The sequence below is a fragment of the Zeus faber genome (assembly GCF_960531495.2).
Source record: "Zeus faber genome assembly, chromosome: 12".
Classification (NCBI taxonomy): Eukaryota; Metazoa; Chordata; class Actinopteri; order Zeiformes; family Zeidae; genus Zeus; species Zeus faber.
In genome coordinates this window covers 27,091,493-27,109,434 of record NC_137196.1, presented here as the reverse complement: position 1 = coordinate 27,109,434, position 17,942 = coordinate 27,091,493, and the positions used below count along the sequence as shown (strand labels likewise).

The 17,942-nt window shown below is 40.3% G+C and overlaps 1 protein-coding gene across 1 annotated transcript in view; it reads left to right on the top strand.

Annotated features, from left to right (window-relative positions):
- The window catches only part of astn1 (astrotactin 1), a gene marked incomplete at its 5' end in the record, with an annotated part of 346,128 nt that overhangs the window by 89,256 nt on the left and 238,930 nt on the right, over positions 1–17,942 (top strand). The window contains 2 exons of the mRNA XM_080010501.1: positions 939–1,088; positions 7,807–7,974. Coding sequence (XP_079866627.1) covers positions 939–1,088; positions 7,807–7,974 — 318 coding nt within the window. The remainder of the gene's footprint in view (positions 1–938; positions 1,089–7,806; positions 7,975–17,942) is intronic.

Below are 17,942 nucleotides of genomic sequence, written 5' to 3'. Positions count from 1 at the left end.
GCCCAACTGGGGGCAATGTTTTTATTTTATTTTATAGTATTTATTTTCTAATTTGTGCAGATCCCCTCTCTCCTCGTTCCACCTCCATTTTTGCACGGATTTGTGGTGTTTGACTTGTTTGCACGCATGCACGCACACACACAACAAAAAACACACGCACACACACACACACACACGCACGCACACAAACACACACACACACACACACACACACCACACACCCACACACACATACGCACAAACGCACACACACTAACACTCATGCCTATGTGGTAATAAGAGGTTGAAATAGTCATGGATTTTTACACAAGTAGAAGTATGACGACAAGTGATGAGGACATTAATAACTTAATTAATTCAATGTCTAATTAAATTACCTTTGTCCCTTTTAAACCTTATTTCCAGCCATAGCAGTGTTCAAAAAAAAAAACAAAGGACACAACGTGTTTCTAAAACATTTGGTCATAACTGGAATGTAATTCTTTTTTTTATCAATTTTACATTTTAGATCAATAATTCATCATTTGATAAATCACCTTTAATTAACTCTCAGTATTAATTAACTCTAAATATTCAAGTTAGAATATGTTATTCTATTTCAGTATCACCTCACCACGCAAGAGCATGAATGTGAATACGTCCAAAACAAAAACATGCAAAGTAAATAACCCGAACAACACCCGGAACAATGTATTATTATTGTTATGGTTATTATGGTTGTGATAATGATTTTTATTAAAATTATCATTATTATTATGATAATGTAATTATTTTACTTATTATTTGCGTATATAACTCTTGCATAAGTCTGAAATAACTCAAATAGTTCCAAGCAATTTGTTGAAATCAAGTTAGTAACATAGTTACTTAGTTACTTAGTTACTTCGCAACAACCATCCTTATCGTGTTAAAGTTACTTGTGATCCCCCCCCTCGCAGCCGGCTCCCCTCGCAGCCCGATCAATAAGACGACGCTGACGCTGATCAGCGTGATCAGCTGTGCCGTGGGCCTGGTGTACGCCTCGCACCTCTCGTGCACGCTCTCCGTCCGGGTCATCCTGCACGTGCCCGAGCACCTCATCGCCGACGGTAAGGACGCACGCCCGCACCCGGCTCAGGTGATAAGGTAAACCGGCCGTCATCGCAGAACGACACCCTGGCGTCCCCGCGCAGGGCGTTGTTTTTTCTTTGCGACAACGTCCGATCTCTCTGAGGGAGGTTATTTTGCAATTGTGATGCAGTGGTTGCCCGTGGCAACCGTCGTTATTCAGACCACTTACTGACCACTGATTGCAGCTTTTGACCAATAAGAATGGGGTACTCAGCAGGTCACTACGATAGTACACTGGTATGGATAGAAATGGATGAAACATGTCTCAAAATATGTCTGCTAAATGACATACATGACATAATGCTAATTATTGTATGTTTGTTTGTTTGTACTGAGTTATCAGAGTGTTTAAAGTTTTAAGTTGTTACACTGGTATTACAATATTTCACAACATTTTGCTGGAGACCCCACGTTGGGAACCACCACGTCTATATGAACACTACGTTAAATACTTGGGGCCGATGTAGGACAGAACCAGCGCAGTAAACAATAATGATAATGATAATGATGATAATACGAACAGTTAGAATACACCTCCTGTTCAAATCTCTTTCAGGTTTAATCTCGATGACGGAGGTACGACACAAACGTCCTTTGGCTGTGATGAGAAAACTCTAGTTGAGCTATGACATCACAGCTCAATGTGGTCATTATCAATTCATAAGCATTCTACATGTCATTAATGCTGCCTATGATATAATCAATATTTATATTCTTATATATATATATAAATATATATATATATTTATATATCTTATATATCTTATATATATATATAAATATATATATATATATATGTAATATAATAATGCTGCCTAAGATATGATATCATTTATATCTTTGTATATATATATATATATGTATATATATGTATTACCTCTATAAACAATTTCCAATTCACAATTTCCAATTCCTCTTTATATAATTCCCTCTGATTGTTATATAAATGAATTATTCTAGTGATTCCGCTTCCTCCTCCTCATTTTCAGGAGAGAGAGAACTCCTGCCTATATCTACTACTTCATATTTATATTTATCTATATATATATATATATATATAATATGAAGAGTGATTCAAGTGAAATATAGTATGTACCGTACTCGACTATTCGACGATTATTCACATGTTGGGGGGGGGGGGGTTTCCGTTCTAATAATTCAAAAGTTTAACTTCCAGTCAATAAAATATGATATTTTACAACATGTCCACTTGATTTGTCCACTTGAGAGGGCAGAACAGCCACACAGGTATGCACGATACATGTATTATTATTACGTCAATATTACGTTATACAGGTATAGCGTGTACACGAACATGTACGTCCTAAGACCATTGTATGACCGTCGCATATGTTTATATTTCATACATTTCATGTTGCTACGTCGCAAGGCAGCGTCTCGACCGCTTCTCCTTCATGATCCTCATCACCTCCGTCCTTGAAGCTGCTCACCCTGTCAACAGAAGTCCCATTAATCGCCAAGGGCGTGTGCGTCCTCGATTGTGATCCTCGCCTAAAGTCCACAATCAGCTCCTTAGATATATATATATAATATATAACAGTATATAATAATAATAATAATAATAATAATAATAATAATAATATATCCAACCACTTGACAGGTGCTATTGGAACCAGATGATCAATTCACTTCACCTGTCGTGGTTTTAATGTTGTGGCTGATGGGTTGCAGAGAGAGACAGATGGGTTGTAGTGAGAGACAGACAGGTAATAAACTGTGACTCTCGTTCATCATTTTGTGGTTGATTTGATTTGGGGAGGGGGGGGGGGGGGGCGCTCTGAGAAAAAGGGATGAGATGAAAGAATGAAATGATGAAATGAAAGAAAAAAAAATAGATGGATGGAGAAGGGTCCATAATCTCATCCGCCACTGATTCCACGTCGGGGACAAATCTGATGGAACCTGGGACTCTGTTTGCACCACAGCTGGTGGCCATGGCAACCGCAAGTAAGACGCGGCGTTGCTCCTTTCTTCTCTTTCTTTCTTTTCTTCCTTCTCCTTCTTCTCCTTCTTCTCCTTCTTCTCCTTCTTCTCCTTCTTCTCCTTCTTCTCCTTCTTCTCTTTATTTCTTTCCTTTCTTCTCTTTCCTTCTTCTCTTTCTTCTCTTTCCTTCTTCTCCTTCTTCTCCTTCTCCTCTTTATTTCTTCTCTTTCTTCTTTTTATTTCTTCTCTTTATTTCTTTCCTTTCTTCTCTTTCCTTCTTCTCTTTCTTCTCTTTCCTTCTTCTCCTTCTTCTCCTTCTCCTCTTTATTTCTTCTCTTTCTTCTCTTTATTTCTTCTCTTTATTTCTTCTCTTTCTTCTCTTTATTTCTTCTCTTTATTTCTTTCCTTTCTTCTCTTTATTTCTTCTCTTTCTTCTCTTTATTTCTTCTCTTTATTTCTTTCCTTTCTTCTCTTTCCTTCTTCTCTTTCCTTCTTCTCTTTCTTCTCTTTCCTTCTTCTCCTTCTTCTCCTTCTCCTCTTTATTTCTTCTCTTTCTTCTTTTTATTTCTTCTCTTTATTTCTTTCCTTTCTTCTCTTTCCTTCTTCTCCTTCTCCTCTTTATTTCTTCTCTTTCTTCTCTTTATTTCTTCTCTTTATTTCTTCTCTTTCTTCTCTTTATTTCTTCTCTTTATTTCTTTCCTTTCTTCTCTTTCCTTCTTCTCTTTCTTCTCTTTCCTTCTTCTCCTTCTTCTCCTTCTCCTCTTTATTTCTTCTCTTTCCTTCTTCTCTTTCTTCTTTTTATTTCTTCTCTTTATTTCTTCCCTTTCTTCTCTTTCCTTCTTCTCTTTCTTCTCCTTCTTCTCCTTCTTCTCCTTCTTTTTCTTTTCTTTATTTCTTTTCTTTATTTCTTCCCTTTCTTCTCTTTCCTTCTTCTCTTTCTCCTCCTTCTCCTCTTTATTTCCTTCTTTTTCTTTTCTTTATTTCTTTTCTTTATTTCTTCCCTTTCTTCTCTTTCTTTCTTCTCTTCTCTTTATTTCTTCTCTTTATTTCTTCTCTTTCTTCTCTTTATTTCTTCCCTTTCTTCTCTTTCTTCTCTTTATTTCTTCCCTTTCTTCTCTTTCCTTCTTCTCTTTCTTCTCTTTATTTCTTCCCTTTCTTCTCTTTCCTTCTTCTCTTTCTTCTCCTTCCCCTCTATTTCTTCTCTTCCTTTCTTCTTTCTTCTCTTTCTTTCTTCTCTTTCTTCTCTTTATTTCTTCTCTTTATTTCTTCCCTTTCTTCTCTTACCTTCTTCTCTTTCTTCTCCTTCCCCTCTATTTCTTCTCTTCCTTTCTTCTTTCTTCTCTTTCTCCTCATATCAGCAAAAGTGATTCATTTCTGGGAGACAAAGAATGAACAAAGAAGATACAGTTCCACTCAAAGAAAATGTCAAATTGGAAAAGGTTGCTCTGTCTCAACAGACCATAATAAGCAGAAAGTGTCCCCTGACCCAATACAAGTCCAATTTGACTTTAATTATTTTGTAATTGATTATTACTTTCATATCAGATTTTGTGTTAAATTTGTAAAAGTAAGTCCATCTAAAAGTGTCTACATAATGAAATGGTTATAGTAGTAAAAAAAGCTATTTAATGAATATAAAAATAACATAATATAATAATAATTTAAAATAATGCATTCCCTTTTAAATCTGCTTTTGTATTAAATTAGCAAAAACTAGTCAAACTAAAACTGTCAAAATAATTAAATGCTTTTAGTTTTTTGGATAATATATTTTTATTATCATTATTATTATTATTATTATTATTATTATTATGATAATTGCTGATGAGAACTCTGTTTACCAATCCATTTATAAAAGATTATTTTTTTAAATGATAGCAAATGCAAATGGCTCTGATAAATTGATGATAAATAAATTAAACACAAATGGTTTCTGATTTCATAGCATTTACCTCAGGACCAGAAAATATTCCATTATATCACATTAAATATATATTACATTATTTAACAGACCCTTTTCACCCAAAACGACACATTGCAATTATAATATCAGTGCATTTGCCATGAGTGGAATAGTGACTGGAATAATAACGCTAAGTGCTTCCGTGATGCCTTGATCAGCCTTTAAGTGCCTTTTCATTTAATGTTTTTGAAATAAATAATGAATAAATTAGGACATGTTTACTTTAAATGAGGTATCCCATTTTGGTATCCAAGTATCCCATGTTTTTTTCACAAGATAATTTCAAGCACTCATGTGTTCCAATGCTACCAATCATTGTGGACTTAAGTACGGACCAATCCCCTTGTTCTTATGTCACTGAATGTTCCTCTTGCGTCATTTAGTTTATGTCCCTCAAGAACGGTGTTTGAACAATTAGGATCCTGCTTCATGCAGCGCGGACACAAAACAAAGGGACGGCTCCTCCAAAGGATGTTAGAACTTACTGCGGTGCCAGGACGCCTTCGGCGACCCACTGTAGTTTTCAGCGTTTTGCGAAACGCAGCGCGAGTTACAGTTTTCCGAGTTTCCCTTGAACGCAGCATCCGCTCAAGTTGTCTGTCTACGTGTGGCGAGTGGCTGGATTTGGAGAGACGCAGCTTGGACTTGATGATGATGCCACAAAGTGGGAGCTCCCGAAACTAATCAAATTGCCTCAACGCCCTTCAACCTCCGGTAGAATTCTGTTCAGTTTTTCACAAATTTCGAAATTCGAAATTTATCAAAAATCGAGCGACAAGATGTCTGGAACATCCCGGTTCTCACAGGACCTCAGCCATGTCCGTGCGTTCTGCTGTCATACTTCGTTATAATGTTATACGTCATACATTGAGCCCGATAAAATAAAAAAATCGACAGGCATAACAATAATAAATAGAGCTTCAGGCAGCAATCCACAGGGTCCATTACTGACACCAATGACAATTTTTCGAGTTCCCATGGAACGCAGCATCAGTTCCTGCTGCCGCTCCCCTTAACGTCAGCATTTCGCCTAAAACGAGTGAAATCTTCAGAGTTTCCCTTGCACGCGGCATCGGCTCACGTAAATGACGCGTGATGCGGGTTTTCCGAGTCCTGGTGACTTGTATGAGAATTACTCATACAAGCTGATACACTTGTTGCATGTTGTGACTTTACCCTCCAAACGAGAAGGCGTCCGTCTACTTCCTGCCGTCTAACAGAGTCCTGCCTCACGGCGTCGCCGCGGAAGGAAATCACTCCGTGTGGAAGTTCAAGCAACGCGCTCCCACTCAAAGGGATTAAACGCCGCACGTCCTATCGGAGACATTCCGTCAGCCTTTTAAACTTTTGGGACCAAAATAAAACAGACACGATTTGGACCTGTTACTCTGGAGCCGCAAGCAAACTCCCGGATGCGTCAGTTACTAGGATGGGTAAATGCGGAGAAATTGCAAACTTCCCCGTTGTGGGATTAAAAAAAGGTATTTAAAAAAATTTTTTTTTTTTAAAGAACTCCATGTACGGGGGACACGGACACGGAGTATGTCCTGGACTGTTTTCGACTCCTGCAGGCTGTTACGACTGGCTCCGATGCCGCAGGAGGGACACGACACCGGGCTCGATGGAACCGAATGTGTTTATATTTACAAAAAGGGCAAAAAAAACCAAAACGTCAATCAGCTTAGAGAACACACACACGCACACACAGTTTGCAATTGCTACAGAACGATGGCGTCCGCACCACAGCCCGCACATACCCAACAACTTGGATGATGATGTCACAAGGCGTCCTACTCTGCGTCCCGGTTCTAACGACACCTCAACCCTGTCCCGGGCTGCAGGGGTTGTCCTGTTCCAGACACCTTTAACCCGAGACGTGCCAAGGAGAAGAATAATAATAATAATAAATATCAGAACAACAACAATGGGGTTCACTCCCTCCGGGGTGGACCCCAAATAATAATAATAATAATAATAATAATAATAATAAAAATATGAGCCGTCTCCTTGTTGGATTTTCAGATATTTTAAAGCTTGAATTAATATTTTCATTGTTTTTCTGCACAAAACCTCCTTAATATACTTCATTTCTTCAGGAAATGAAAGAGCACTGTCTCCTGCAGAAAACACCAGTGCAGCATCAATATTTGAACAATAGAGACGTGTGGGAAAAACAACCTTTTATCTGCTTTGTTCTGCCGGAGAGGCTGCTTTTTATGCCTCCGATCAGACGCTGTGGTTGTAGATCAATAAGCTGCTCCACTTAACCATTGTTCAACTGAGATGCAGACTTTTCTTCTTTTGAAAAAGTTGGTATGAATATATATATATATATATATATATATATATATATATATATATATATATATATATATATATATATATATATATATTACATTACATGGAAGAAATTAACATTGACATCGTTCTTCAGTCTTCTATCAAACGTTAGTCCTTCCTCTTAAGTTGGATCTGGTTCAGGAATATATAAGTTTTATGTTAAATTTAATGGATAGATAGACAGTTAAATAGTTAGACAGTTAGATAGATAGACAGATAGACAGTTAGATAGATAGATAGACAGATAGACAGTTAGATAGATAGACAGATAGACAGTTAGATAGATAGATAGACAGATAGACAGTTAGATAGATAGACAGATAGACAGTTAGATAGATAGATAGACAGATAGACAGTTAGATAGATAGACAGATAGACAGACAGATAGACAGACAGACAGACAGATAGATAGATAGATAAATAGTCTAACCCTGCCCTCGTTCCTCCAGGCTCCAGGTTCATCCTGATGCAGGGCAGCCAGTTCGACGCGTCTGATTGGCTGAACCCAGCCCAGGTTCTGCTCTACTACCAGCACAACGCCAGCGGGGCCTGGACCAATGAGCTGTGTGGGCGTCGCCTGCTGGACCCCTGCGAGCACCAGTGTGACCCCGAGACAGGTGAGACGGGTCAGTGGGGGGGTGAGACAAGTCAGTAGGAGTGGTGAGACAAGTCAGTGGGACGGTGTGAGACAGGTATGTGGGGGCGGAGGCAGGTCAGTGGGGAGTGAGACAGGTCTGTAGGGGTGGTGAGACAGATCAGTGAGTGTTTGAGCAGTTAGAAACACGTCCAGGCCGCAGCTGGAAGCTGCCACAGCACTTGAAAAGTACTGCAGTGGGTGGTGTCGGATGGTGGAGGACGGCTGTCTACAACGTCCAGACCGCGGGGTGTTAACCTTTGATCCCTGCTAGCCTGCTAGCCTGCTAGCCTGTTAGCCTGTTAGACTGCTAGCCTGTTAGCCTGCTAGCCTGCTAGCCTGTTAGCCTGTTAGCCTGCTAGCCTGCTAGCCTGTTAGCCTGTTAGACTGCTAGCCTGCTAGCCTGTTAGCCTGTTAGCCTGCTAGCCTGTTAGCCTGCCAGCTGCTAGCCTGTTAGCCTGCTAGCCTGTTAGCCTGTTAGACTGCTAGCCTGCTAGCCTGTTAGCCTGTTAGACTGCTAGCCTGTTAGCCTGTTAGCCTGCTAGCCTGTTAGCCTGTTAGCCTGCCAGCTGCTAGCCTGTTAGCCTGTTAGCCTGTTAGACTGCTAGCCTGTTAGCCTGTTAGCCTGCTAGCCTGTTAGCCTGTTAGCCTGCCAGCTGCTAGCATGCTGGCGGCTGCTTGGGGTGTGAACACCACCAGCTTTGATTCACTCTGTGGTTCCCTGGTCCTGAAGAGGTTGGTGGAAGCTGCTGCTGATGATGATGATGATCATGATGATGCTGACGATGATGATGATGATGATGATCATGATGATGATCATGATGATGATCATGATGATGATGATGATGATCACTGTGGTGCCAGATCATATTATATGTTTCTGGACAGATTTTCCTTAATTTTTCAAAATTAACAAACTTTATGAACATTGAATTATGGTGAGTACTGTGGATGGATGGATAGATAGATAGATAGATGGATGAATGAATGGATACAGTTGATGGATGGATGGATGCATACAGGTGATGGATGGATGGATTCAGTAGATGGATGAATGGATACAGTAGATGGATGGATGGATACAGTAGATGGATGGATGGATGGATACAGTTGATGGATGGATTCCGTCGATGGATGGATATAGTAGATGGATGGATGCTGTAGAAGGATGGATATAGTAGATGGATGGATGCAGTAGATGGATGGATGCAGGACATGGATGGATATAGTAGATGGATGGATGCAGTCGACGGATGGATATAGTAGATGGATGGATGCAGTAGATGGATGGATGCAGGACATGGATGGATATAGTAGATGGATGGATGCAGTCGACGGATGGATATAGTAGATGGATGGATTCCGTCGACGGATGGATATAGTAGATGGATGGATGCAGTCGACGGATGGACTGTGGACCTGACAAACGGAGGGGGAACAATCAAACCGTGGCAATGTACAATAAATCTAATGACAAACAACGAAAATAAACCGCAAAGAATTGAACAAACCCTTGAAAAAAAAACACAGCAACGACAAGATATTACACAACCATGTACAAATACTGCAAATACTAATAACACACAAAGGAAACACCCCCAGTGAGCGCACAACCACCAGGGAAAACACACACATCTATCTACTGTGTGCACTGTGTTTCTACCATTGATGGCGTTGGAATGAAACAAATCCACTGATGTTTATTGAAGCACTTCATTAGAGCCACAGATGCAGGATCCCTACATGAACACATGATGTTTACTCTTTTACAAACTCATGTTTATTCATATTTGCCGTCCAGGGATTACGTGATTAAGACGCATTCATTCCCATCACACAGAACGGGGAAGAGGAGCATAATGGGGGTTAATTTAAAGTGAAACTGCAGTGTTTTACGCGGCGAGCGCCGATGAAGCGGGATGGAGGCCCCTCATCCCTCCTCTCCAGCGCGGAAGCCATTTTGATCCGGAGGAAGTCCTGTAAAATAAAGAGTATTTATTATACCTGTAATAATAACAGATCATATTATTAATAATAATAAAATGTTTTTTTTTTTTCGACTAGTGCGTTTGGGTTGAGTTAATTCCGTAATATGCAAATAATAAAAATAATAAAAATAAAAATATAGCCGCAGGGAGCAATACTCAGGGTCCAGTCTCACAACACAGGGGCCATTTTAGTCACGTTGGTTACGAATTAAATTTTGAATTTTTCTCCTTTTATATGATCTTCTATTATGAGAAATTGTTAATAAGCGTGCGTCATTCTTATTATACAGTGATTTCTGAATTTCTTTATCAATTAGCAATTCTGATATTACGATATAATCTCTTCCTGAAACATTATCTTTTATTCCATCCGACTTTTTCACATCCTGATAAAGATTATCTCCTTTGAATCGCAAAATCTTATGTTCATGTACACGTGTTCCGGATCTTGTTTTTAAGAAGTGCTGTTAAACTGATAGCTGCACACTGCGTGTTCCTGCAGGCGACAAACTGTGAATCGTCCTGATGAAAATCAACGGTTGCATTGAAAGGGCTTCTCATCGACATAAACTTTCAACATAGATATAGTTTCAATTATCTCTCTTTTTCAATTTCTGTTTCATAGGTTTTTGCACAGTATTTTTCTTTATTATTGATTTTTGGACAATTCCCCCTTTATTGTCCAAGGCTGTTTTTCAGCATCTGGAAAAATAATAAACACAAACTTTGTTCTAATTTTACTTTATTAATTAATTAACTTTATACTTCATTGTATTTTCTCTGTAAACAATCTACAAGTGGAAAATTCTGTTACACACATCACTTGTCTATATTTTAATGCAGACAACATTTTTGGAACATTAAAATTCATTTGGGATTTGACTTATTATGGTAGAATCTGTCAAGACTTAACACCTTCTCCCTTATCATTTAAGTGTGCTACATTAAGCTGTAGGAAACTGCATGTACATGAAGTTTATTTAAAACAACCGTCTATGTTTGGCTCTAAACCAAAACCTTGTCACTGTTCTAACTCACAGTGTCGTCGTGGAAATAGAGTCTCAGTGGTGGAAATGATGAATGAGAGTAGGTGGAAATGAGATGAAATACCTTTTCATAATTCTGTGAGTAACTGCAATTGCACGGGTTCTTTTTTTTTCCGACACCTCCCTGGCTCATGAACACATCACTCATTTTGCACGGTCGGCTGGACTCCGGTTCGACGTGGTGACGAGTTTCTGGGGATTCGTGGTTTTTTGTGGGGGTTTTTTTCCCCATGATTCTGGCGAAGTGACGGGGAACCAAGACTTCAAATGTCAATCGCACAGGTCCACAGCCGTCCACCAGGCAAGAAGGTTCAAACGACACCTCCACCTTGTTCGTAGCCTCTGTCATGGTTGTGTTCCGGGTACGTTCAGCCGGTTTGGACATTCATCATCATTCATTTGGCGCTGAATGCGTGCGGCCGTGTCTGACATTTCGGTCAAATGTGGTGGGTTTTTCAAATTTTTTTCACAAATTTTTAATTAATTGTTTCAAATAGATTTAGATTTTTAAATTCTGAGAACATTATTAGGGGCTGAACCCCGAATAATAATAATAATAATAATCATAACCTTTATTTGTATTGGCCCTTTCGTCCACAACACGCTGCTCAAAGTGTTTGTGTCCTTGTGCGTTGCCTTTAATGCATTAGTTGTTAACAGGAGCAGCATGTTGATCTCAGCGAGACTCCCTGATTAAATTAAACCTCAGCAGACGGGATCCAACCTCCCTCGTTAACAGTGCGCCCACCTCAGAAACTATCTGCGCTTCCCTGCTGAAAACAAAGTCGATAGTCAAACCTCAGCCGCCTCCGCCCTCCTTCGCATTCGTCCCCTGAAATGAAATATGGAGAAGAAAGAAGAAGAAATATGGAAAAGAAATTGGAGCAGCGTAGCCTCAATAATTCGCTTGTGTTTTCCATGTGATGCATTCTTAATGAAACTCTGTGTGTGTGTGTGTGTGTGTGTGTGTGTGTGCATGCATGCGTGTGTGTGTGTGTGTGTGTGTGTGTGTGTGTGTGTGTGTGTGTGCGTTGAGCTGCGAGGAGATTACAGCGGTTGCTCCGCATGGATTCAATCCCACCCCCGTCCCCTCCTCCCTCCTGGAGGAGATACTGATGAATCCTCAGACGAGCTGCGACAATATCTCCGATGTCTCTTCCTCCCCCTGCGAGACGTTAACAGGAGGTTGTGAATTGTCCACCACGGAGCTTTTTCCCCCCGTCCCCCCGTCCCCCCGTCCCCCTGTCCCTCCCAAGCCACTCCCCGCCGCCGCCACATCACTCCGGCCTGCAGGGGGCGTCTTGTTTGTCTGTGTGAGGAGATGAATGACGATGGTAGAAGAAAACATGCTTCCATAGATTCTAGTCCCACTAAGACAAGGTGGATCGATAGATAGATAGATAGAGAGACAGACAGATGGACCGACAGAGAGATAGAATCGATCTAAATCTACACTTTTATTTTTACCCATTTATTTTCTATCTAAATTGTTTATGGACTTAAACCTGTTGCATGAGGTTTTTCAAAATAGATCCCCTGCAGACGCTGCTAGACTCCTGAATGAGTAATTTATTCAGAAATATTGTAATTTTACATCTGCCTATATCTGCCTAATCTATATTATAGATTTTTAATCATAGGTTTATATATTATTTATTATATATTGTATTACTGCTGTTAATAATAAAATAATAATAATAATAAATAAATAAAAATAATAATAATAATAATTATTATTATTATTATTGCTATTATAATAATAATCATAAAAATTATTATTATTATTATTATTATTATTATTATTATTATTATTATTATTATGTCAGTGATATGCGGCCTAGTTACTTTTAAATTCTTAATTTTCTTATTGAAAACCACTTTTGAAGATCCCCAAAAAGTTAAGAGTTCAAGTTCTCATATATTCTGTGCTTTTCATTTGAATATATGATATATTTTACATTCTCAAAAACAAAAGCCAAATATACAAAAATGGCTGAATTACAAAAAGAAAGACAGCCAAACATGAAAAGAACAAAAAACAAATTGAGTTAATTTGGATCCAAATTAGATTGAGTGCTGTTTGGCTCGTGGATGAACAGATTTCGACTTAAACTCTGTTCCATTTCAAAACAAGTATCTGTACTTTCTACTCGATTACATTTCTAACAGTCACATATCTTTCAGTAGATCAGTAAATCTTTGTTTAAAAAGCACATTTTTAGACATGCTGTTAAAGCATAAAATAAACAAGTACAACCAGAGTGGGCATACATAAATAAAACGAAATATATAAAAATATAGTAAAATAAAATAATTAAGCACAATGAAATGTGAGTTAGAGACAAGACAAACATCATAAAAACACAACACCGGTAATGGTTTGTTTTGTCGTTGTTTTTTTGTTTTTTACAATTTTAACCACGATTGAGCATCATTTGTAGGAAAAATGTTTAAGTAATTTCATAAATAGGTTGTTTCCAGGGCACTGGTCATGAGAAGTGCCTTTCCTTTTAATACTTATAGTACTTTTAGGAGCAAGTACTTTTATACGAGAATGTCAATGCGGTACTCTCACTTTCACTCCGGTCATTTCCAGTCCGGGTGTTTGTACTTGTGCTCTGAGCGCCTCTCCCAACCTGTTATCTAAACAGTCGCTTTCCGAAAATAACAGACCCGAAAGCGCCCTAATAACAGATCCCGGCAGTGGACCAAAGTGATAAAATGTCTTGGTTCCCCAGCGGAGATGGGCCCAGGACTGGGACCCCAACAAACCCAGCACACCCTGGACTCCCCACCAGATCATTCCAAACCTTTACGCGCAGCTCGCAAAGCCTGCACAGACGTCATATTGTGCCACGGAGGCCATTTCTCAAGCGAGACGCGTCAACGCCAGCCGTCCCTCCGTCCGACACCTCCTGACAGGTGACCTTTAGTACAAACACCGGTCGCTGTATGACGGGCCCCCGCCGTCTCCTCCTTCCGCTCGGCCGTGTCCAACATGAGTGAGCCGCGGCGTAATCGCCATCCCAGAATAACCCCGCGCATCCCCACGCACCCCGAGGTGAGCCCTCATCCATCTTGCTGAGCGGTGTCCTGGCCGCCGTGCCTCCTGGGAGCTGACAGCAGAACAAAAAGAGGACGCTCCGGTGTTCTCTGCTAATAAGCCTCACTTATCAGCGCCAGGACGTCAAAGCCGCCACGGACGGGAGGAGCGCCGCTGAGGCTCTGCCCCTTTTTTTTTGCGAGACACTTGGTTTCACCGCTGGAAATCATCCTCGGTTGTGAACTGATGGAACTTCTGAAATGACGGCGTTGTTGCCACTTTGGGGACACAATGGGCCTGAGCGGTGTTGCATAATAACGTTATAATGGAAGAGTGTGTATGGATATAGGACCAGGGTATACGGGTATAGTAGTGGTGTCATCTGGTTTATTGTAGTGGAGAGTGACTGAGAAAGCCCCCCCGTTTTTGCACGGTGCTCTTTTTGTTTTGTAGGAAAAATCCCAAATAAATACATCCGCAATAAACACACACAGTCGCCGCCGCCTTGGTGATTTGGCGGCCCCGTACACAATCAATTTGAGGCCCCTTCTCCACCTCACTTAAGGCAATCATGCAGTGGTGTGGATTTCGTTTGAACATTGCGGGGGACACACTGAGCAGGGGCTTTGGGGGGCCTCCCCCAGGAAATTTGGAGCATCAAACACTTAATTCCCTGTATTCCGGTGAATTTTTACGCACCAGTTTGCACCTTTTCTGCATCAATTCATGGTGGAAATGTCTTTATTGATCTAAAGGAAAACACACAATTCAGGCACCAGGCGACAATTCGAAATAGTGTATAATGGAATCTAATGCGGTTAGGCTCTCAGGCATTCTGTACTGCTTTCAAACATTTATTCTCCTGGAGATCAACTTTTCTCATTTAGTATTATCCCACATTTTAGCCTTAATCTGTTAAAACATTGATTAAACCTGTTAGAGAATGAGACCTGCCTGCGTGAGCACGGTGCCAGAGGAGAGGAGGAGACACTGAGCCACTGCTGACTGAGGTCACAACTGTGTGTGTGTGTGTGTGTGTGTGTGTGTGTGTGTGTGTGTGTGTGTGTGTGTGTGTGTGTGTGTGTGTGTGTGTGTGCAAATTGTGTCCCGATGGCTCCCTCTCCATACGTACTGCATAATTTGCGCACCTGTCTCCCTCTCCCTCTCCATTCTCCCCACGGGATCGGGGCCTATGATGGCACACGCCTATAGGACCAGGGACTGGGGTATATGTGGAGGACTATGGTGTATGTGGTGACTAGGTTATATGGATATAGGAATATGGCATATGTACATAGGATATGTACTGTATATAGGACTAGGGGCTATGATTTATGTGTGTAGGACTATGGTGTATGGTGTATGATATACTGTAGTACTATGGTATATGTATATAGGGCATGTATATGTATATAAGGTATATGTGTATACGAATTTGGTATATATATCTAGGACTATATTATATGTATATTGGACTATGGTATATTGATATATGTCTATGGTATATGTATATAGGACTACAATATATGGATAAAGATCTAGTTTATTTGGATATAGAAGTAGGGTATATGCATAGACTGTAGGACTATGGTATATGTATATAGGACTAGGGGCTAACGTGTATGCATAAAGGACTATGGTATGTATATATGACTAGGTCATATGGAAATTGGATTAAGGTATTTGGATATAGGAGAAGGGTATGTGAAATTGGACTAGGGTATATTTATATATGGCAATGGCACATGGATGTATGACCATGGTATATGATATGAGAGTAGGGTATATTAATATAGGACTAGGGTATATGTGTATAAGACTATGGTATGTGTTTATAGGACTAGGTTGTATTGATATAGGACTATAGTATATGGATATATAACTATGTTATATGGATATAGGACAAGGGTGCATGGATATAGGATTAGGGTCTTTGGATATAGGAGTACGGAATATGGCAGAGGACTACGGTGTGTGGATATAGTACTAGGGTTTGTGTACATAGGATTTGGGTATATCTATATATAGACATCCTGGTAAAAGTCTTCCATCTGCATTTCCAATACATCCGTGAGAAGTGCTGGGTTGCCAGGTCGGCCATTTTGAAAGATTTGGCTCAAAACAAGTGTCAAAGCTGTCCACAGCAAATACTGACGGTGCCAAGTTTCTCTATTCATTAAATGGGGACTAATCGCTCTCCTAATCACTTCCCATCTGGGTGGTGGAGGGGGGTGTATTTCAATCAGCAGGATTACCCAGATATCCGTGGGGAAAAGGGGCTTATATGAGTCTGAGTCTATTAAGTCTAGATTTGGATAATGAGTCTAATTTAACTGGAATATTTGCTCTCAGGGTGTCTCTTTGCTTCTCAGGCTGCCTTTCTTTTTTTTTCCATTCTGTGGGAATCATTTGTGGTATTCTTATTTTTGTTGAGTCTGACGCCGTCACTGCGTCCCCTGTAACCGGTGTAGATCACCTTTAAATGACATTTAAACGCCATTTACATAATGTTCTTCACAAGGTTTTGCAAACATCAACAGCGGGGGAAAAAAAAAAAAAAGTACACGCATCGGCCACAAATGAGCCAGGTGACAAGGTGTCTCTGAAATGTCAACCAGTCAATGATGGACTGAAGTGGAACTTTATTTATTTTCTTCCACAGATTTCACCTAATTTAACACCAGGGCCGGGCATTGAGAATCGGTTCTGAGGTGGAACTCTTTCCAAATTGCCCAAATCCCCAGAATCAACAATCCACAAGACTGTAGTACCAATTCCTCTTATTGGTGATGAACAACGTCATGCTTCTCACACAGCTACGTGACGGCCATTTTTACTTCACTTTTAACTTTAGATTTTTTCTGTTGGTTTCACTTCCATGAATTTGTAGAGGTTTCTAACTCCTGGTCAGTGAGACCAGCGGTGCGGTTGAGGCTGGTTTTTGATGTTGTCGCTGTGCTTTACTTTTATCCGACATTGTTTCCAGTCGGTTCAAATGGACTTCTCCGCAGCTTCTCACTGAACACCTGAACGGTGTTTAGTGAGAGGTGCATTTTTGCGAGCTGCTGACGTACATCGGCGCCTGCTCTGTTCTGTTTACCCGTTCACCGCTTTGGTCCTCACTCCAGGTTCTTTTTACAGTTATTGAGGTTTATTTTTACCACATTTACCAGACTGACGTTATCTAGCATTCACAGCGTGGTTGGTCAGTAAACATGTTTAGTGTGGGCTGTTGTCGAACTGTGTTCGACACCTTATACATCCAACCGTAGTAGGGTTTCAGAGCTTCAGAGATTTTTAGACGGACACGGGTATACAGTATGTTTAGATTAGATTAGATTCAACAATTTTATACAACTCATTGTCATTGCACAGAGTACAAGTACTGAGGAAACAAAATGTATTTCACCATCCTAAAAAACTTGAGTATCTAGGAGCAGGGGCTGCACGTAGCAGCGCCCGGGGAGCGGTTAGGGACTTAAGTGTCTCGCTGAAGGACACATCAGCACGCTACCAGGAGGAGCCGGGGATCGAACCTGCAATCTTCCAATAAGTAGACGACCCGCTCTACCTCCTGAAGACGTACGTAGGACGTAGGATGTAGGACTAGGGTTTACAGTACATATCTAAGACTAAGGTTTTTGTATATAGGACTACAGGGGGTAGAGGGTAGAAGGTATGTCTATAGGACTAGTGTATATGTTTAAGGACTAGGGTATATGTACTGTATATAGGATGAGTGTATGTATATATGACTAGGGTATATGTTTAAGGACTAGGGTATATGTACTGTGTATAGGACTAGGGTGTATGTCTATGGGATAGGGCTAGAGTATACTGTAAAGATATAGGGCTACGCTATATGGATATATTA